Source organism: Tiliqua scincoides, chromosome 1 (genome assembly GCF_035046505.1).
Source record: "Tiliqua scincoides isolate rTilSci1 chromosome 1, rTilSci1.hap2, whole genome shotgun sequence".
NCBI lineage: Eukaryota > Metazoa > Chordata > Lepidosauria > Squamata > Scincidae > Tiliqua > Tiliqua scincoides.
The window spans coordinates 245,086,005-245,107,093 of NC_089821.1; the positions used below are offsets into that span (position 1 = coordinate 245,086,005).

Genomic DNA, 21,089 nt, shown 5'->3' on the forward strand with positions numbered 1-21,089 from the left:
GTGCCACCAGAAGTCACCTTGGCCAAGAGACTGCAGTTTTAGGGTTACTAGAGGGAGATCTGTGATCGGATGTCTTTTGTTTTTGGTGTTTTAAAATTAAAAATGGCCATGGTATGACTGAGTAAGATTAGGGTTATAGCACTGGAGAATTTCAGTCCCTCTTTCCTAAAGCTGCAGTTTCCCCTGTGGAGGAAAGCAGAGAGATACTAGACAGTAGGGATACCTGTATGTTTTCCATCATGGGGCAAATCTTTGAGGGGCAATTTAGATTAAGAAAACAGAGGGGAATAACGATCTCCACTAAAACTATAACCCTGAGCCAATCCCCCCACTCCATAGCTTCTTTTAACTTTTAGATCACCTAGTTTGGTACCTTTAGTCAACAGATAAATATATTGATGATTCTGTTTGTTATCTGCAAGACAGGGTTGCCTCTGATGGCAACTTGGCACCATCTCTTTGTTTTGACTCCTATATATCCCTGTGCCTTAGGAGCAGCCGTATTTAATGACACACAGAAACAGCAACTACACTTACTTCAGCAAGGCCCCCTTAACTTATGGAAGCCAGATGCTGTGTGAGGATAGAGTTCCATCCATCACCTCTCCTACTTCAGGTAATCTGAGCTGCTTGACATCAAAATCAGCAAAGGGAAGGGCCATGGTTCAGGATCAATGCAAATATTCCACCCCAGCAGGAGATACTGTGCTCATCAGCTTCTCTCAGCTTGTTGTGACATAAGCTTTACATTATGCTGGTAGGGATGGGGAATTTGAGTTGCTCACAACCCAGACACATTGCACTTTAAATGAGGCTGCATTTGACTATATGGAAATAATCTCTGTTCAGTTTAAAAAAAAGTTTGAATTGGGTCTCAGGACTAGACCAGATACTTCTGTACAGAATTTCAGGTTCTGTTTGTGGCATTTATGCAACTTGTTTGTTTTAAGTAAATGGTAACTTCAGACCCTTGTGAACTGCTCATCAAGGCAGAAAGCACTAGACTAGATGGAGTGAGATAGTTTAATGCAGTTTTCAGGGATAAACGACATTAAACATAAGTTTGCCCTTCTGGGAGTTTTTTCCCTGTAAATAGCAGCTACAGGTGGGGGAATCAGGATCGGAAACATGGCAGGCAGGACAAAGCTTTAACCCTTTCTTCCAGAACTGTGGTCCTGATTAAAATCTCCCCGCCCCTCCCACCCACCAGGACGGCTGCTATATACCCTGGGAGGAAAGTGTTAAGCTGTAGTGGCAGCTGTGCATCACAATCCAGAGCTGTACTTGGGCCGGCACAAGTCCTTTGTGCTGGCTCAGGAGGGTTGCAAATGTGCCATAAGGGGGTAAGCCACGCCGGTGCACAGAGGCTTCAAGTCACTCCATTCTCCTTGGACTTGCGCCACCTTAGGAGGTGGCGCAAGTCCGAGGATACTCATAGGGGCAAGGGCGCCTTACCCAGAGGTAAGGAGAAAAGTTTCCCCTTACCTATGGCTGAGTCACTTTGGGCCCCTATCCCACGTTGGGCCCCTATCCCATGTTCCAGCTCAGGATAGGATTGCACCCTTAGGGAAATAACTTTCTGTTGGATTGTTGTGCAGGGGGAAAGAGTTAACCCACTCATCCTGCTTCATGTTGCATCCCCAATCCAGCTAGCATTTACAAGGAGAAGCAAAACAGTATTTACAAGGAGAAGCAAAATGACAAATTAGTCATTTAAGTGTAACATTTGGTTTGGCCCTCAGTTTAAGAAGTGTTTGGTTTACACAAGCACCTTACTGGTTAATTTATTTTTGGAGGACTTTTGTAGGTGAGAGGCTCCTTCATGTATTCACACATCTGATGAAGTGGGCTCTTACATACAAAAGCTTTTGCTACAATAAATTAGCTTTCAAGGTGCCATAGGCTTCTTTGTTCTTTTTTCTGCAACGATGTTAGAACAGCTGCTTCCTGGAATTAGTTTGCAAAGTATGATGATGCAATGCTTGCTCAGCTGCTTAAAAGGAACCATCCTTTCAGGTACCAGGTTGCTGAAAATAATTAGCTGTTCTTGCTCTGAAATGCTACTTGTAAACCACCACCCCCACTCCAGATCATAGCCTAACTGAATTTGTGGAGAGGCAGTGGGGAACTGAGGAGGCGCAAACGTGCCTTATGGCATGTTTGTGACCCTCCTGGGCCGGCGCAAGGGACTTGCGCTGGCCCAAGTCAAGGGCAGGATTGTTCACTTCTTCACACAATACATAATTAGTCTGTGGAATACATCACCACAGACTAATGTGCAGACAGCCACTTGCTTAGATGGCCTTAAAAGGGGCTTGCCCAAATGCTTGGAGGACAGGTCTATCGATGACTGCTAGTCTTGATTACAGTGCGCTACCACCAGTTCAATGCCAGTATACCTCTGAATACCAATTGCAGAGGAGCAAAGATGGAAGAAAACTATGCTTTCTATGGCACTCTGAGAAGCAGGATGCTGGGCTAGATGAACCTTGGGTCTGATTCAGTAGGATCCTATGTTCTTATCCATTTCTAGTGCTAGTATTTGAAAATACAGGTTGCATCTCAGTATTGTCAAGGGTTCTGTTCCCAGAATTCACGTGGATGGCAAAAATTGCATTAAAGCAAATGCTAGGCAATTTTAAAACAGCCTTGCTGACCTTTGTGATGTAAGACAGAGGCATTAAGCAGACAATCTATCAATCAGTCTCTCTCCAGTTTAGAAAGGCTTCACTCTGAGCCAGTGACCCCTCCCTTCACTCAGAGCAAAGTGATTATCTTTCTTTCATGTGCTCAGGAGGAAGGGAGGGGTCACTTTCCTTGGAGTGAAGCTGTTCTGAGTGGTTGGAGAGAGAATGTTTAATGGATTGTCAGCTGGCTGCTCTCTCTCACATTAACAAGGCTATTGTTAAATGACTTTTTTCCTTTAATTTAAAGGGCCCTTCTCATTGTGTTGAGATAAAACTTCCGGTGAAAAAATCTGTGGATAACACAGGCCTACAAAATTGAGGGTCAGAAAAGTTTTTCCCAAACTTTATGATGGTTTGATATGAATTATATAGTATAGCCTCATTAGCGAATGATTCAAGCAGCTTCCTCATGAGGAAGCCATGGTGTAGGCTATGAGGAAGCTGCTTGAACCATTCACTAAAGAGGCTGTGCCGTGTCTCCAAAACTAGACGTGATAGGGCAAAATGGATGCCATTTTTGGAATCAGCACCCCAAATATACCCAAGAATTGGTGTAACGTTTAAGGAAGCAAAATGTGTGTTGGACTGTATGGTAATTAGGTAATTAGGTTATACCTCTATATATGGTAATTAGGTAATTAGGTTATACCTCTATATATGTTTTCTGCCTCATTCCTTGTCCCTTTTGCCTTTGCAAGCCTGTGTGGCAGGGTCTGTGTCATGTCTAAATTCATGTATAGTACCTAGAAATGATAAATGCTTTTAAAGTTGTAAAATATAATAGTATAGAGAGAATAACGAATTAATGAGTTACGGATTTGAAGATTAGATTTTAAAGGGCTGTTGGAGATATAACGTATATATGGGTGTGAATTTAGATTATTAAGATTAAGATGTAAGTAATTTGAATATTCGACTTTGCTCATGCTACAGTACTAGAGGTTTTCTATATCTTTATATTTTTTTAATGTTTGTTTTTCTTTTCACTTTATTGTGTGATTTCTTCTCTCTTTCTTTCTTTTATTATAGTAAAGTTTAATTAAAATATAAAACATAATATAGTTTAAACAAAATATAAAATATAATAGTATAGATGACAAATATGCTAAGTCAGCTACCTAAACTGTCCAAAACATCAGTATTGCTGCAAAATGAAAATGACTTGATCCTGCCCTTTAGATCTGAGTTCTAGCAATCAAGATTCTGGAGTTTAGACATTTAACTTCATTCATTGTTTGTATCAGCATCTCACCCATATACCCCTTGTTTAATTCTGTAGGAAATTGCTAAATTCAGGGAGGTGATTTGAAGCAAGCTTATCTCTCATTACTTGGACATAGAAATTCGCTGTGTTTTAATTTGCATCCCATAGCAAAGGAAGAAGCATAATCCTCTTCCCTATTATTAGTTTCACTACATCTTTTTTGCCTTACAGTGCATATCTTGAAACCAGCTGACATGCAAGTAATAGCTGCCTTGGGGGACTCCTTTACTGTAAGATGGATTGTTCTTTTTTTTTTTTTTCCCCTCCTCAAAGAGCTGAATCACATTTTGTTTGATGAAATAGAGGTTATTGGATTTACGTGCTAGTCCAAGAGAAAGGCACAGGGTACATTCCCTTCCTTTGGGGCTGCACCGCTGTTGCATCAGTGCTGAAAAGTTGGATAGGATTGGGCCCTTAGTAGGATATTTCTCTGGATAGATCTGACAAGCTCCCTTGTCTGCTTGATCTTGTTGACTTAAAATTATTTTATGCTATTCTTAGTGATATTGATTGTTCTATTTGTATGAGCAATTTCATTGTTTTCAGGTACTTTTTTAATGCAGTATGCTGCTTTGATCATAAACACAAACTAAAACTAAATGGAATAAATAATAATAATATTTCCTTGTTCAGAGCAAATACATGATGGTGTAGTGTAGTCTAACAGCCCAATCCTGAGCTCCCATGGTGTGCGGCTGCGGCAGCACCGAAAACTGCTACCGCCGCATCTTGTGCGCCAACAGCAGCCACGGGCAGCACCTCGGGAGAAGGGGGCTTTCGTAAGGGGAGTAGCCCCACGATGGGTAAAAGCGTTACCCACAATGGGTGAGAAGTAAAAATGTCAGGCCCGAGCCCCACACGAACACACAGGTCCTGCCTCCCTCCCTTCCCACTCCCTTCCCCGACATGCCTCCCACCCACCCTCTTCCCGCCTCCCCATTACGCCTCCTCCCCATCCTCTGCCTGCCGCCTCCTTCTCCAGGACACCTCCTCCCCACCTTCCCCTGCCCCTGCTTTCCTCTCCGTGGCTCAGCAGTCCATGCAACCGTCAAGCGGTGGAGGCCAGGTGCCCACTCGGTGCTAGCCCAGCGCCGGCCACGCTGGGCTAGCATGGACACTTGCCCGGCATTAGGCCTCGCAAACGTGCCTTACAGCATATTTGTGACAGTGCGCGCCAGTGGTAAGCCGGCGCATTGAGCCCAGGAATGGGCTCTAAGGATTCTTTGGCTTAATTATCTGACACTTCTCAGTAGAATTTCCAGTGTATCTCTCAGGCTGTGTAGAGTCATGGCAATAACATTTTTTAAACCCATCACTCAAAAAAGTATTCTACTGGTCCAGTGTGGGGGTTGAATAGCCCCCAGAAGAAGTTGTGCAAGGAACAAACCTTGCAGGGTTGCCTTGATCGTGATTTCAGCTGCTAAGAAAGAATAATCAATAATTTAGTAAATATTTCTCCTTAGCAAGACAGAAGAGTAGCTAAGAGAAAAGTATCATAATATTGATATTTTTGCACACACACAAGTGCTGGTCAGTTTCTGTTTTTCATTCAGTGGGTAAAAATAACTCCAATAACAACAGAGTGTACACTGCAATTTTTTTAAAAAAGGGGGGTGGGGAGTTGAAATACCTCAGGCAAGTGCATCTTCACTTCCATTAGGTTGAATAATACCAGCAGTGTGGATCTGTAAAAGACTGAAATAAAAGTTTTGTTATTTTCTCCCATTTCTCTGGGTCAATTTGATCCCATTATCAAGGCTACGCTTCTTCCTGCGCTCATAAACCTTGTTGATGGAACATAGTGTACATCGTAACTATTTTAAAGTTTTCAAAATGTCATGGAAGGGAGCTGTTCTTATAATATAATCCTCCTACTGAAAGGTCAGGTGCCTGTGTGCCAGAACCCAAAGCCTTAAAAGGGTCGTTTCAAAGAAAATACACGAATAGCTTCTTGTGTGTTTCTCTTCTTTCTGAGGCAGGCTGGTAATGGCATTGGTTCAAATCCAAACGACATATGGAATATGATGACGCAATATCGGGGACTGGCTTGGAGGTAGGTGGCTGACCTCGTGCCTTTGAGCTGCATATAAGAGCTGGTTTTCACCTATGCCCATGCAACGAGATATTTGTCCCAATCCAATAAAAGCCAGCAGAGGATTTAGCAAACTTCACAATTTCTTCTCAATGGGAAGGCCTGCTCATGGGTGTTGCACTTCCATCACATGATCGTATAGACCAGGGTTCTGTCTATACTCAAACGGCATGTTTTTATCCAGTTTGTCATGGCATTCTCCAAAGACTCTTGACAATGTCATTGGTCACGTCCTGAAAATTCTTTGTTCTAGATATGTGTTTCTCTCCCTTCAAAGCCATCATTCCCAAAAGAAAGGGGGGAGTATTTACACTTAAACCAGTTTAAACTAAAATCTGTAATCTGGTTCTGCTCTTAGAGAAATGTCAAAATATGCTCCTCTTGTTTCATACAAATTCATCTCTGATTTTGAGTATTTTATATATATAAACCATTTGGCATCTTAAAGAATTACACACACACATCTGTGTGTACACAGATCTGTGTGTGTACACAAATACTGCCACCCCAGCAGAAACAACATGAAGCATTAATCTCAGTTTTACTCAGGATTATCAAACGATAGGATTATTCTACAGAGTGTTGAAGATTTATTTATATATTTAAGGGCACAGTCCTGAGGTGGGGTGTCGTAAACGTCAACCTGGGAGTCGGGGAGGCTGGCGCAAGGAGTTGTGTCAGCCTCCCCACGCTGGATTCAGCCCAGCGGGTTAAGTTTGCATTGGCTGAGCTCAGCCAATGCAGGGGTCTGGGGGGTGTGGGGAGGGTGAGGAAGAGGCGGGAGGGAGGCGTTTTGGGTCCCCAATCTTGCGCAGGATGCAGCGCAGGCCCGCTGGCCTGCCTGCTACAGCGCAAGTTAGGATGGGGTTGCCCATTATTTAAAGCCTGTCTTTCTCTCTGAATAAACAAAGCACTCAGGATGGTGTACAACATAGAGAAAAAACCCAGTAAAATACCAAAATAGGAATGAAATATAAGGTGCAGTTACCATAAAAATGATAAGAAAAGGTACAATAAAAAAAATTAAAGTACAATCACAAAACCCTAAAGCAACAAATTTAAGTTGCAATATTAGACACACTTACCAGGAAGTGAGATCCATTGAAATAGTGGGATTTACTTTTGAGTAGACATGCCTAGGATTGTGCTGTAACAAGGGAAGACCAGGCAGAAAAGGAACGTCTTCAGCCTTCATTGGAAGGTCAACTGGGAAGGGGAGGATCTGAATCCCAATGGGAGAGAATTTTGTAACAAAGGTGCTACCAAAGAGAAGATCCTTTTCCTCAGTGTAACCTTTACCTGTCACTGAATGTCTCTGCTCACTCAGTTTATGTAGGCATTTACTCACATACATAAGCACTATCCAACACCTCTACATTCCAAGTATCCTACATTCATCATATACAGTACAGTATTTTCTTTGCAAAAGCAGGAGGTCTGTCTTTGATGTTTATGGCTGCAATCCTATGCACACTTCCCTGAGAGTAAGTCCCATTGATCGTAATGGGGCTTACTTCTGAGTTAGACCTGTATAGGGTTGGGCTGTATGTCACCTGTTCTCTTATTGGTTAAGCACAGCAAAGAGGCAATTGAGGTTTGTTTCTTTTTTTTTCCTGTCGCAGCATTGGAGGAGATGCTTCATTAACGAATGTAACAACTTTGTCAAGTAAGCAACAACAAAAAAATTTCTTGCAGCCTTGGAATTGTGTTATGAACAATTTCTCCATCTGTGTATTTGCATAAAGGGTGGCATCAAGAGGGGCTGGCATTAGTTAGCACATGCTGTTGCATATTTATAAGTCCACAGAAGTTCTATTGTGCAGTTTCTGCCAGATAATTATGAATGAAGAGTCCATCATCTTCTATATTTATGTGCTATGAAGCTTTTGGGTTAAACCTATCTATCCACTTTTCAGTAGCCTACTGTAAGATAGTTGTGGTATAGACAGTATTGTCAGGTTTCCTGGAGGTATGAATGATAAGGCAGGGTGTGAACTTAATATCCGAATTCCAAAAACCTTTATTGGCATACGTAATAAATAAATAAATAAATACACGGTCTCAATAAGCCCACTGACAAGACACAAGAAACAGACCACAAATAAAGTGCACACTCAACATACCAATCAGGGCTACCTTAAACTATTAAAGATAAAAACTTTTGCAAGAAACTTGGCAACAAGCGATGTCGTTTCTTGCGAAAAATCGTGTAGAAGAAATGCTGCTAGAAAATGGGAGGGGCCAGAGTAGCTTGGAAAAACAGGGTCTGGAATAGAGCGGCGAAGCTTACGAAACGCGGGACAGACGCAGAGATAATGAATAACTGAATCAGGCTCAATGCCGCAACGGTTACAACACCATTGATCAAAGGCTATCCGCGAGTAGCGACCACTCAACACTGCAGAAGGGAAGATATTCAGCCGGGCTAACATAAAAGCCCTCCTCTCGAGGGGATCGGTAAGAGAATAAAAATAAGAATACCGACTGGCAAAGGAAGGAAAAATACCATAATACATAGGGGAACAAACCTGATTCAGATCAGATGATAACCATAAAAATTCAGACTCACCAAGTCTTTCATAAATAAGAGATAACGCCTGATTAAAATCACTGTTGAGAAGCAAGTCTAGAGAAACAGACTTTTAGTTGAAAAGCGGTATACACCCAACTCAAAAGACAAGGTAGAAAGTTTAATATAATTAGGGACCCCAAGAATCCGTCTGTAAAAGGAGGCGGCCATGAACTTAATAAATCTTGTTTAGTACTGACTTCCTGTGCACTGCTCTCAGCATCCAGCAGTATTCTTCACCACTGAGCAAAGATCTTCTCTGGTTCCCCCACTTCTCACTTCCTTTCCCACCCATGTGCTTTCAGTATATTGGCTTGTGGTGCAGCAGGAGCCTAAGAGCCCGATCCTGAAGGGTTCATGCCAGCCCACCACTGGCACGCACTGTCGCAAACATGCTGTGAGGCATACCTGCAACAGTCAGCACTGCAACAGTGCCTGAGCTGGCTCAGTGCGAGCCCACGCTGGGCCAGCACCAATTGGAGGTTGACTGGATGCTGCCCAGTGCTCTGTGAGAGTGCCGGGTGGCAGAATAGTAAGTGGGGCAGGGAGGTAGGTTCTGGGGTGGGGGAGGGTGGGGGCAGAAAGGGGGCAGAGATGGCAGCAGGCCCTGCTGCTATATCCTATCACTCCTCTTAGCCCAGGAGACCCAACATGGATTTCCTCGAATTTGCACCTGCTCAATGTCAGGCACAGATCCGAAGAGACCCATCAGGGCTGCCTGGTCACTGCATGGGGTAAGGGAACATAAGCTCCCTTACCCTGAGTAGCCCCAGCACTGCTTCCCAGCCCCATGGGATGCAGTGGTAGCCATTTCAGCACTGCTGTAGCCCTGGGCACTAGGAAGCTCAGGATTGGGCTGTAAGTTAATGGCAACATTTTCCAACCTCTTTCTACTCTTTATGTTCTGTCTATTACTCATTCCAAGCTCTGCTTCTCAGTGGCCACGTGCTCCACAGAAGGAAATCTAGCTTTTGTGGATGAATTGGGAATTACTTTCTTAATTCAAGAAACTGGACAGAATATGACATGGTAATGGTTAATATTGCACCCCTTGACAGGCGACGGTGCTTGCACAGGGCATGTGCCAGACCATAGTTTGGCTCAGTATGTTTCCTTGTGAGCTGCTTGGCCTCTTGAACAACATCTGACCAACACCTGACCTCTGTGAGACATGTGCAGTGGTGTTACCACTGCTATTAACAGATGCAACAAGATGCATGGAGGACGCATCAGCACATCAACAACATCTTTTGGTTTCTCACATGGTTTTCTTTTTCTTTCAGACATCTTTCGTGAATTCAACGCTAAGCTCACAGGTTACTCAACTGGCTCAGGTGGCCCAAGTGAGCCAAATGCGTTCTTCAATCAGGCCGTCCAAGGAGCCAAGGCTAAGTATGTTTTCCTCTCCATATATACACACACTTCACCTCAACAGGACTTACTAGTTTCATAATTTACCAGTTGTTGCGTGGGCCAAAAAGGAGTTTTCCCAGGCTTGGCTGGTGCTTGGGCCAGTCCCAAATTGCTACCTTTCTTCTCCACATTCCCCAAATAAAATTTAAAAAAATCTCAAGAGCATGCTAGCGCAGGCCCACCTGCCCAGCCCCCCTCCCCTGGGCAGCTAAGGAAAGAGAAGGGCCAAGTGAACCAAGAAAGCTCCTCCTTCCCTTTTCCTTAACTTCAGCTTTGGCTGCTCTGGACTTGGCCTCCTTGCTCTGCTCATAGGTGAAAGCATGGGTCCAATTTTCAACAGGATTCAGGGGTGGAGGAACCTCTTCATTTCCTGACCTACTTGGCTGCTTTCTTCAGTGAATGCAGAGAAGGAGAGGTGGAGTTGGGCAGAGCAAGGGTTCCCCCCCTTCTTCCTCCAGCAGCAACAAATGCTGCGTAATCTTCCCCATGATTGCTATCCTGGAATGTTCCAGGGGTGAGAATTGAACTCTCCCCTTGATCAGCATTTGTCACTGCAGAGAAATGCAAGTCATGGAAGGGGGGGAGTCTTCAATAGCTCACTAGCAGGGGCAGGGCTTGCCAGCATGTTCATCCAGCCCCAAATCACCCACTCCCTTCGTGTACAGGAATGCATGTGTGAATAAAGAGGGCTAATATTTTTAGCCATTCTGTATTTATGCTCGATGCATGTGCAATCTGTGACCGACATACACATGATTGTTGATTGGTACATGCACATCATCATTCATGTATTACATTCAGTGCATTTACAGAAGCACACAAAGGGTTCAGTCCCTATGTTGACTTTTACTATGAATGCATGTACTATCATTCACACAAAAATATGTGTGTGTAAAGGTACCTGTACCTATGCACAATATAATGTGTGAATAGTACTTCTGCCTTATAGTTACTCTGTATAAAGCTCACAAAAGTTGCTTTCTTAGATGTCTCTTACCTTTCCTAATGTTTAGTTCTTGTCCACATGAGGATGATCCACATAAAGTGGGTGTCCACCTTCTTTTCTTGCCATTTGTTGTCATTATCTACACAGATACTATGGTGATGTCCCTGAACTCTCAAAGTCAGGTTTATTAGAAGTCATTTCAACCACAGTTTATTTACAGCCTTATCTGTTTGAGATAAAAGTCAATTTGATAAGGTTGCTGGAGTTCCATAGAACAGCCCTGGGAAGGAAAGAAGTAGTTTAGTTATTAATCTCTACTGATATGAAGTCATTGTTCTAATGATGTGAATCAAGAAGAATTGAAAGTGAGCATTCAGAATTTTATGCCATCCTTTCTGTTGGGGAAGTAGTGAAATGTACCTAGCGCCTAGTCAAAGATCAAAATTACAGTTCATTCCACACACTGGAACTTTCTGAAATGCCATGAATTTCTGTTTCTCACTGGTATTAAAACACTTCAATCTGGCTGCTTCCCTCAGTAATGTTAGTCTCAATCCAAAAGAAAGCTATCTCAAAGAAGAAGGCTTGGTGGTGCCATTGCTGGTTTTCTGGATTTAATAAGCCTTTTGAAAGAGAGATGCAGATGTGGGCTTTGGGCTTTTTTTCTTTGTTGCGTTTCTGCTAAGGCATCAGAACAGAAGCTGTCCTCTCTCTTACCTCTTCTGCATCTTTCAGAAATACATATGCACAAAACAGGAGAGAGATACTGACTGCACTTTACCTTGGAAAGGACAGTGTTTTTCTTTTTCTCTTTCTCTCTCTCTCTCTCTCTCTCCCCCCCCCCCCCCCCAATATTCACAGTGCATGTGTCCTCAGGGCCTGATCATGTTTGATGGTTTCAGGCTCCCTTGCTTTTAGAAATGAGTCATAGCCCACTTTCACTGACAAATCACTACCTTAAATTGTCTTTCCTATTTTCCTGATCCAGCGATAAGCAAAGACAATGTAGCTGAGATAGTTTCATAGTTAAAGTACACCTCTGAGTCTAAAGAAATTTAGATTTAACTTCCATCATTGCCAGGGCACAATGATTTACTAAGGGCACAATCCTAACCAGGTCTACTCAGAAGTAAGTCCTATTTTGTTCAGTTGGGCTTAATCTCAGGAAAGTGTGGTTAGGACTGCAGCCTATGTTAGACTGGGCCAGCAGTGTACCTAGTTTGAGACCACAGATTGCCATTGCTTAAATGTCATTTTTTTCCTTCACAGATGTGTTTTTAAGATGAATCTATAATTTACTCAAATCTCAAGCATGTGGTCATGTGATCTTAATTCAAAGTTTGTCCTTTTTTTCCCTAGGGATCTACCAGAACAAGTAAAGCAGCTTGTGAAATTAATGAAAAATGACTCAGTAAGTTGGCAACATTTAAGGAATTTGCTTACTTGTCAGTGTGCTTCAGGGCGGTCACAGATTTATAGAGGTGTTTGTTTCTGGTAAAATAGGATTACAGCTTAAGTCTTGCTGAACACAGTAGGCATACTTCTGATTGAGGTAAATAACACTATTTTCAAACACCTCTACAGATATAGCTAGACTAAGGGCCCAACCCTAAGCTCCCCAGTGCTGGCGGTAGGCTTGCACTGCTGGTGCTGGGTGTCGCAAAAGTGCCATAAGGCACTTTCCTACTGCAGCTGACATGCAGTGCCGGCCGAGAGTTCAGTGCTAGTTGGTGCTAGGCCCCAGTTCCAGGGGGGATGCGCCACGTGAGTGTTGGCTGGTAAATTTTCTACCAGGTGACAGGGAGGCTTTTCAGGGTGGGGAGAGGTGAAGGTGGTGAGGGAGGGAGAATTGGACCCAGGAGAAGGACAGAAGTCTGTCACCAAATCCTATGCCCCTCCCCGAACCGCTCCACTTGACACAGGCCTCCTCCGTTCTGTGCCTGCTAAATAGCAGGCGCAGATCCAAGGACACTCATTGCTACTAGCAGACCTCAACACAGGGTAAGGGAACAAATGTTCCTGAGGAGGCTTTAGTAGCTGGTTTGGCCCTACAGGATACAACAGGGGCCATTTGTGAGCTATAAGGATGGTGAGAAATTAGAATGGGAGCTACTGTTAGATTTCTGGGTAATTTGCGGTAGGTTCACCAGGGTTTCTACTGCCCAGTTGTTTTGTTCCAGCAGGAACAAAAAGGCTCCCCCACCCACAAAAATGGACTACTAGAAAGAAGAAAGCTTAGGAGGAAACCAGGAGTGAAGTTGTGTGTGAAAGGTTTATGAACTCAGTTTTGGTGCCGAAACAAACTCCTGGAATAATCATGTAAGAGCACCCTGTTTCTTAATTCCGAGAGTATGTCTATCCCAGTGGTTTTCAAACTGGTGTATTTCCCCAGCCTGAAGGCCCTGGCCTCTTTCCCCTTAAGGGGCAGGGGCAGCGAGGAGGCAGTGAGGAGGCAGCTTACAGGGCTGCAGGGACTGGTGATACACGCATCAGTCCCTGCAGCAGCCTTCCTGGGGTACGGGGAGCCCTGCGTGAGGGTCTGCAGGGCTCCCCAGTTCATTAGAAGTGAAAGTGGAGTGATCACGCTCCAGTTTTTGTGCTAGTCTGTCCCCTGAGCCACTATTTTGCAACTGGCAAAATAGTTGTTGGATCTTGGGGTTCAAGTGAAGAACAATGCAAATCATGCAACTCTGAAGTCTGCCTACTCCTGAGTTAGGCAACCATCTATTATATACCTGTGTAAATATACCAGAAATTACATGTCTTCTTTTCTTTATTTAGAGAATCAAATTTGACTCTGACTGGAAGATCATAACTGTCTTCATTGGAACTTATGATCTGTGCAACTATTGTAAAGATGTTGTGAGTTATAACTTATGGGAATGTCTAAAAGCAATGTGGTACAGAATGAAACTCAAGATCAAGGGAACTATTTCCAGGGTTTCCAGGGATAGTTTCCAGGGAACTATTAAAGATTCTCTTGTGTGATTGCAAAAGACAGCAGTCCAAGATTGAAGAGCCTACTGAGTTGGCTGGAGATTCTGCCCATTCTTATATAAGACTATTAGTAACTGAGCAAAGGTAGTTGTGCTGTCTTGAAGTGTCACTCCTGTGTAAAAACAATGCCTTAGGTGCAAGCTGATGAGCGATCAACTGCCCCTTCCACATTTGCTGACAATGTTTTGATGGTAGTTTCCAAAAATGCATGAAGTGTGAGAGAGGCAGTGAGAAATTTCTCACATCTTAGGGTTAGATTCAGACCTTGGGGTCTGGATTCATGTCCCCGAAACCTCTGACATCTTCCTTGTGTCATATCAAGGGAAAAAGATAAATATCTCACTGGGCATGCCTAAGCACACCTTTGTATCCAAGCCATAGTAATTTTCAGCCAGTTGAATTACAAAAGTCCCACAGTCATTAAGGAAAAATTACTGGATAGCTTTCAGCAGTTCAGTGATCCCCATCCCCACACCAAACTGAGCGACAGAAACACTGGACCAGAAAAGGTCAGGTTGAGAAGACTTCACAATGCTTGAACTTTGAAGATATAGATTCAAGTATCTAAGCAACTCCTGGGAGACTGGTATTGATTGTTTCAGAAAGTGAGGAGTACAAGTTCAGGAGTGACCTCTTTATAGGATCAGTTTCCTTATCATGAGAACTTTGGAGACATGTAGTGCATTTGCTTGCTTACAAAGATACAAACAGAGCACATTGAAAATAAGCACATATTGATATTACAGATTATTAGAACAGGTAGCACAGCCACTAACCCTGCATCATATTCCAAGAATGCAATGGGTACATGCTTGTTTAGCCAACCCCAGTGAAAAAAGACCCCACTCTTTCTGTGTCTTAGGCTCAATTAAGAAATACCAACCTAAAGTAGGTAGGGCCTCCTCAGTAGCAGATAGCTATAGCATACAAACAACTTGAGAAATTTTCAACTCTCAAGGATCATTAGGTCACCAGCCAGATTATGCAAAACTGTAGAGATAGGTTTTAGACCTATCCCTGAATCTATCTAGGTCGATCCCTAGCTAGATCTAGGGATAATCAAGATGGTCAGATTCACAACACCAAGTATTCTACTTCTGTTGTACATCTCAAAAGGTAAATGCAAAGGCAGCTCACCAGTACCTGTGTCCTCTTCTGATCTACAATGCATGTTGCATGTTATGTTTTCTTTTGGAGACAAGAGTGGATCTCAGAATCTGTGTCATTATATAAACCATAATATGTGTAGCAGCCCTGATCATAATAGGATAAGGTTTTGCAGTGGAAAAGACTAACACACGTCAAGGAACAGGGGAAAGGGCTGAGGGCCCAATCCTATGCAGTGCACGCCAGCTCACCGCTAGCGTGCACTGTCATAAACATGCTGTAAGGCACATTTATGGGACTTAGTGCCAGCAGAGCACCAGAGCTGGCCCAGCGCCAGCAGGCGCTGGCCTAATGCCAGGGGATAGCTGGTGTTCCACCACTCAGCCATCACCCGAACTGATGGGTGGCGGATAGGTAGATGTGGGTGTAGGGGGAGGCAGGGAGGAGGCATTACAGGGGAGCAGAGGAGTGGAGGCAGGTGGAGGGTGGGCAGGGAGAAGGTGTAGCGGGGAAGGGAGTGGAGTGGGTGGAGGGCAGGCTACATGGCCCGACACAGGGCTTTTTGATTCTGCACCTGCCCAAGCGTTGCTGCAGTATTGAGTAGCCTCATTGCAGGGCTACTTTCTTTACCGAGGGGAAAGGAACAAACGTCCCCTTCTCCCAAGTAGCTGGCAGCAGCTGTCTGGTTTATGTTGGATTCTGCGGCAGCCATTTTTGGCGCCACGGCAGTCCCATGCTCTGGGCAGCTCAGGATTGGGCTGCCCGTGGTCTATAGGCTCTGATCAGTTTGCTAAGATCAGTAACCTTTTTCAATCTTCTGTTTGTATTAGAATCAATATTCCGCTGCCAATTTTTCCAACTATGTTCGAGAAGCACTTGATATTCTCCATGCAGAGGTAAGTGATGGTTCCTTGGAGAGCATCTTTCTTTCCTCTCAGGGTCTTGCTGCATAATTATTCAAAGCCCCATATTTTAGGATGTTTCCGAGCTATCCTTTGATAGTGGAACCACATTGTGCACCTTTCACACAATTTACACTGATGCAAACATTCAGTCACATCTATGAGGGTGTTGCATTTTTCTGTGCTAAAACTATATTTTTTGCTGCCGGGAAAATGCAGTTCTTCGACAAAGGCAGCTCATATACTTCTGTTACAATCACTGTGTGGACTGTGATGACACAGGTGTCACAAAGTCAAATCAGATATTATGCATGATGTGACAAAAATCTACCTTGCCCCATGAACTTTTTCTTTTTTTAAGTCCCCCTTCTGCCACAAGCTTAAGCTGACCATAGCAACTGGCAATTCAAAGATCTTGGTCCTAGAATTTTTTCCTGTTTTGCCTTAGGAAAAGTCTTTATCACCCTCTAATCAGGGCTGAGGCAGTAGCCTCTCCACCAGTCCGTGCAGCGCTACCACCAGTGCAAAGGCCAGAAGGCTGCTTGCTTCCAGCAGCACAGCACAGATCAGCTACCAGTGGGGTTCTGCTGGTGGGAATTGGGGGGGTGGGATGGGTGGATCTTGGCGTCTCTGGCATCCTCCATACCTGGAACCCCTGCCCCTGATTCACCCTCTGGCAGTCTCCTCAGAACTATGCCAGCAAGAGTTGGCTTAGATCTGAGGAATTCCATCAGAGACCATGCAGTGGCTGGGAGGATAAGTAAACCTTTTATTTCTTACATCTCCAAGATAGCCTAGTTCCTAATTGGTGTCCTGCAACTGCACCAATGGCCCTACATCATGCTTGCCTATTGGGAATAGGATTGGACTGTTAATGTACTCTTGCCTGAATTCTACTGACAACATTTTCCCCATCAGGTGCCTAATGCTTTTGTTAACCTGGTTGAGGTAATGGACCTTCTTCCCTTGAGGCAGCTGTTTTTGGACAGCAGACTACCATGTCCTGCACACCTAGTAGAGTAAGGCAACGTCAGCCCAATCTTTCATCCAACCTTTCAAGTATATGAAGGATGTTTTGGGTTCCAGGGACCTGCTCATTGAAAGTTCTTTAGAAATAAATAGTGAATGATGGGATTCAGGCTGTTACCTAAATGATGATGATTGTTCTGTCTTTCGGGGAAGGCAAATGCCATGGCTGAGCCAAGGAAGTGAGAAGTCCAATCAACATCTAGAGTCAAGGGCGAAATCCAGGCAGCAAGAAAATTAATCCACTTCATCCCTCAATGAGCAAGAGTACTAGAAATCAAAGGATTCTTTCAGAGAGGCAGAATAAAGAAAGACCCAGATTCAGGATCTGAGGAACACATGGATACAGGACCTAAGAGAAATCACAGCAAGCTAACTTATTGCTCCAGTGAAATATCAGCTTTACTTGAACCCTTGTATTACTCCTGGTCCTTGTAATACCTCCCAGGATCCTCCCACTTGTGTGGAAAGTGAAGATTCCAAAAGAGGCAGACCTCAGGGAGCTGAGCACTCTGGAGCTTCTCCATTACTTCCTGCCTGATGCACTTGCTGAGTGACTGAACAGGCACTGGAGAGCAAAAGGCTTCTTACATGGCAGGGCTTGGCCCTTCCAGTACATATGGCTCAGAAGGGGTTATCTCTAGAGGTCCTTGAGGGTCTTGAGGGGTTGAAAAGTCCTGGCCTCCCCATTTGGGATCAGTGTTGAAGCCTGGGTTCCAACCTCTGTAACTGGTACTAGTGACCCAGATCTGACTGGCTTATTCTCCTTCAGAGTCTTGAGTCCTAGCATTGCTGAGGGTTGGCAGCCATGACATCAGCTCTACTCCAGCACAAAGAGCGGACCTCAAGTCAAATAGCTGAAAGCACAAAAGAAAACACTCAAAGATGACCAATGAGGCAAAAGCCCATGATAGCAAAAACCACAAGAACATCTTCCAAAATATTTTGTGTTAGACATTTTGAAACACACTAATTATGAGCTAGCAGGAACTGTCAGAAAAGTCCATATGTGGTAACCTCATTAAATCATGCTAAGGTTGCAATTTCTCCAACATACCTAAATTAGCAGATTTCCTATGAATTGAAACCACAGATATAAGGGAAATAGGTCATGTTTAACTGCCTTTGGTTGCTGGGGGCCCAATCCTATCCAACTTTCTGGTGATGATGCAACTGTGCCAGTGGGGTGTGTGCCGCATACTGTGGTGAGGGCAGTCAAAGTAAGGGAACATTTCTTTCCTTATCTGGGGCTGCATTGCGACTGCATCAGTGCTGGAAAGTTGGATAGGACTGGGCTCTGGGATAGCTAAAGTAAAACAATAACATTGTGCATGAGTGCTCCTCCTTGGATTCCCTACAATGAAGACACTATTGAAAAGATGACTTAAATGGTATATAAGCCCTTCACTTGATCCAGCTGAGTAGGAATGCTTTCCACATCTCAATCTTCATTACATAATATTGACAGAAAAGCAAAAGTAAAGCCATTAGAATGTTGTTTAAGGTGGCATTCATTTTATTGCAACTCTTAGTTAGTAAATATACCAAGCAGTGGCAAAAATAAATGGATAGAAATGGATCATGATGCAATTGCAGTAGAACATTCCATTCACTTTCATCACTAAGTTTATAGGAACTGACAGTCTCCAAGTAGGTATTAAGCTGTGTTCGTAGTTACGGGAACATTACGGGAAGTACCTCAAAGTTTCACCTGTTTCTCACCAGTTCTGTATGTGCTTCTCCCCCCTTAATTTCATCTTCAGAGGCCACTGTAGCTGTGTACTCTCCATGGAAGGCAGCTCATCCGAGCAAATGATGCAAGAAGCTGTCAGAGAGTACCAGGTATATTCTACGAGGATCAATACTGCCATTTTGTGCGTTTCCCCTAAACTATATCCATATACTTTCCTGAATGTTGTTGCAATATGTAGTAATATCTAAATAACACCTTATATTGCTCATGGCCATCCTTTGAACATTGGTTAAAATTACTGTGAAGTATAAAGAAAAATTGTATATGTTCCTCAAAAGACTCTAACAACATTTTGGGCCCAGTCTTATACCTAATTTTGCAAAATCTCAAGTTCAGTCACTGACATCTACAGGCAGTACTGGGGAAGGTCCTAAAACAGTGGTTCCCAACCTTTAGGACACCGCAGACCACTGAGGCAAAAATTGGAATTGTCATGGACCACATACAACCCCCACCCCACCCCTGCACACAAAAAATACATTTAATTTTGTAATACATGCAGCCCTCATTATCCACTGGGGTTCCATTCCCAGAGCCCCCGTGGATAAGGAAAACTGCAAGTATTCAAAACCCAGTTTCCGCCCGCCCCCTGCCCCCAAATCCGACCAGAGCTCTTCTCTTCTCACCTTCAGAGGCTTTTCTGAAGCCCGAAGAGGCCACATGCATCCACCTGCGGCCTCTGCAGACTTCAGAATGAAGGCTGTGGGCAGATGCGGGTTTCAGAAGAGCCTCCAGAGGTGAGAGGAGCACAGTTCCCCTGCCTCTTTAGGCTCCAGGTCGGCCAACAGGTTCGGAGACCCATGGATGAAGAAATCCACAGGTACTGAACCCGTGGATAATGCAGGCTGCCTGTAATTAGAAAAGATTTGTTAGAGATTTACTATTTATAGAGAAGATTTGTGGTTTGCTGCTGTTGCTGCCAGCTGCAGCTACAGGCAGTCTGTTCTCCACCCTCTCTGGTGGTCCATGAGGGACTGCTTGTTCAGCAAAATGCTGAAAGTGATCAAAATATTTCTTTCCTGAGACCTCACAGACCGCTTCTCAGGGTCTCTCGGACCACCTGTGGTCCCCAAATTATTAATCTCAAATAAATTGCTGGACCACAGGTTGGAAACCAGTGTTCTAAAACTTTTGTTTGGTTTTATGGTTTTAGAACTGTAAGTTCTGAAACTCTGGGAAGTTGCTGCTTATCAATGTAGATAATACTGAGATGGATGGACCAATACTTTGATTCAATAGGAGGTAGCTTTCTGTGTTTCTCTGTATGTCTGCATCTAGATTCTTCCATCATCTGCATAAACTGAGCATAATATTTGTGTCTCTTCCATGCAGAATTTGGGAAGAGTCTTTGACTACAGCCTTGATCATTGCTGATAATAGAAATTTCCCAACAATTGCCTATATCATCCATCAGAAACAATAAGCCTAATCTGATTTTAGAGTCTGGCTACTTGGGCAAAATGAGGAGCTGTGAAGTTTCAAAGAAAGAATCACTGGGTACTTTGGATAAAGGGTTAAAATGCATACTTTAATGGCTGGCAGTTAATATAAGAAGCACATGTGCTTTTGTCTGGCTCTAAAGTTGACTGAGGGAATGAAGAATGGTCTCTTATTTTTCTTGCACAGAATAGCATGCAAAAATTAGTAGAGACTGGCAGATACGACACCAAGGAAGACTTCACAGTAGTACTACAGCCTTTCCTCCGTTCCATCAGATTACCTCTCTTACAGGTGTGTTCTGAGTTTAATGTGGGTGTTGAACATTGCTCATATTCTAAGTAAGTTTGGATGTTCTTGTGATCTTCAGTCTCTGCATGTAAAACTATTATGATGCAAGTCCGATCAAGCCTCAGCCTCTAGATCACAAGCTTGATCCAAACTGCTACAGCCTTAATACCCAGGAGCAACAGGGGGTGGTCAACAAGAAGAAGGGAATCCCTGTGAATCAGTAGCATAGATAGATGGGGTGCAAAGCGCTACATTTTGTATGGCGGCTCACCACAGCTTGCAAGCGGCCCCGCCCCTTCAGAGCTGTCCCAGGTGCTAGAGTAAAATGGAGGACACCTCTTTAGCAATTCTACTGCTGTGCATAGAGAAAGAGGGAGCTTAGGGAAGGGCAGAGGCAGCTTGAAGAATTTGGAGCACATGGAACTGGACTGGAACTAATTCCTACTGAGGATTCACCTGCAGGATTATATTGTCTCTGGTGATTTGGGGGCAAACCTGTCCTTTCCAAGCCTTTATGAGATTGATCCGCTCTCTATAGGAGGTGGGTTGGGATGCAGTCATGGCAGAGAAAGACAAAGTGAGAGTTCATGTGTTATGTTTCTCAT

At 43.8% G+C, this 21,089-nt stretch overlaps 1 protein-coding gene across 1 annotated transcript in view; it reads left to right on the forward strand.

Moving 5' to 3' along the window:
- Positions 1-21,089, forward strand: part of PLB1 (phospholipase B1) — a 126,315-nt gene that overhangs the window by 65,702 nt on the left and 39,524 nt on the right. The window contains exons 29-39 of the mRNA XM_066623236.1: positions 493-616; positions 4,123-4,181; positions 5,931-6,004; positions 7,666-7,709; positions 9,896-10,004; positions 12,331-12,382; positions 13,753-13,833; positions 15,906-15,971; positions 16,896-16,996; positions 18,767-18,845; positions 20,383-20,487. Coding sequence (XP_066479333.1) covers positions 493-616; positions 4,123-4,181; positions 5,931-6,004; positions 7,666-7,709; positions 9,896-10,004; positions 12,331-12,382; positions 13,753-13,833; positions 15,906-15,971; positions 16,896-16,996; positions 18,767-18,845; positions 20,383-20,487 — 894 coding nt within the window. The remainder of the gene's footprint in view (positions 1-492; positions 617-4,122; positions 4,182-5,930; positions 6,005-7,665; positions 7,710-9,895; positions 10,005-12,330; positions 12,383-13,752; positions 13,834-15,905; positions 15,972-16,895; positions 16,997-18,766; positions 18,846-20,382; positions 20,488-21,089) is intronic.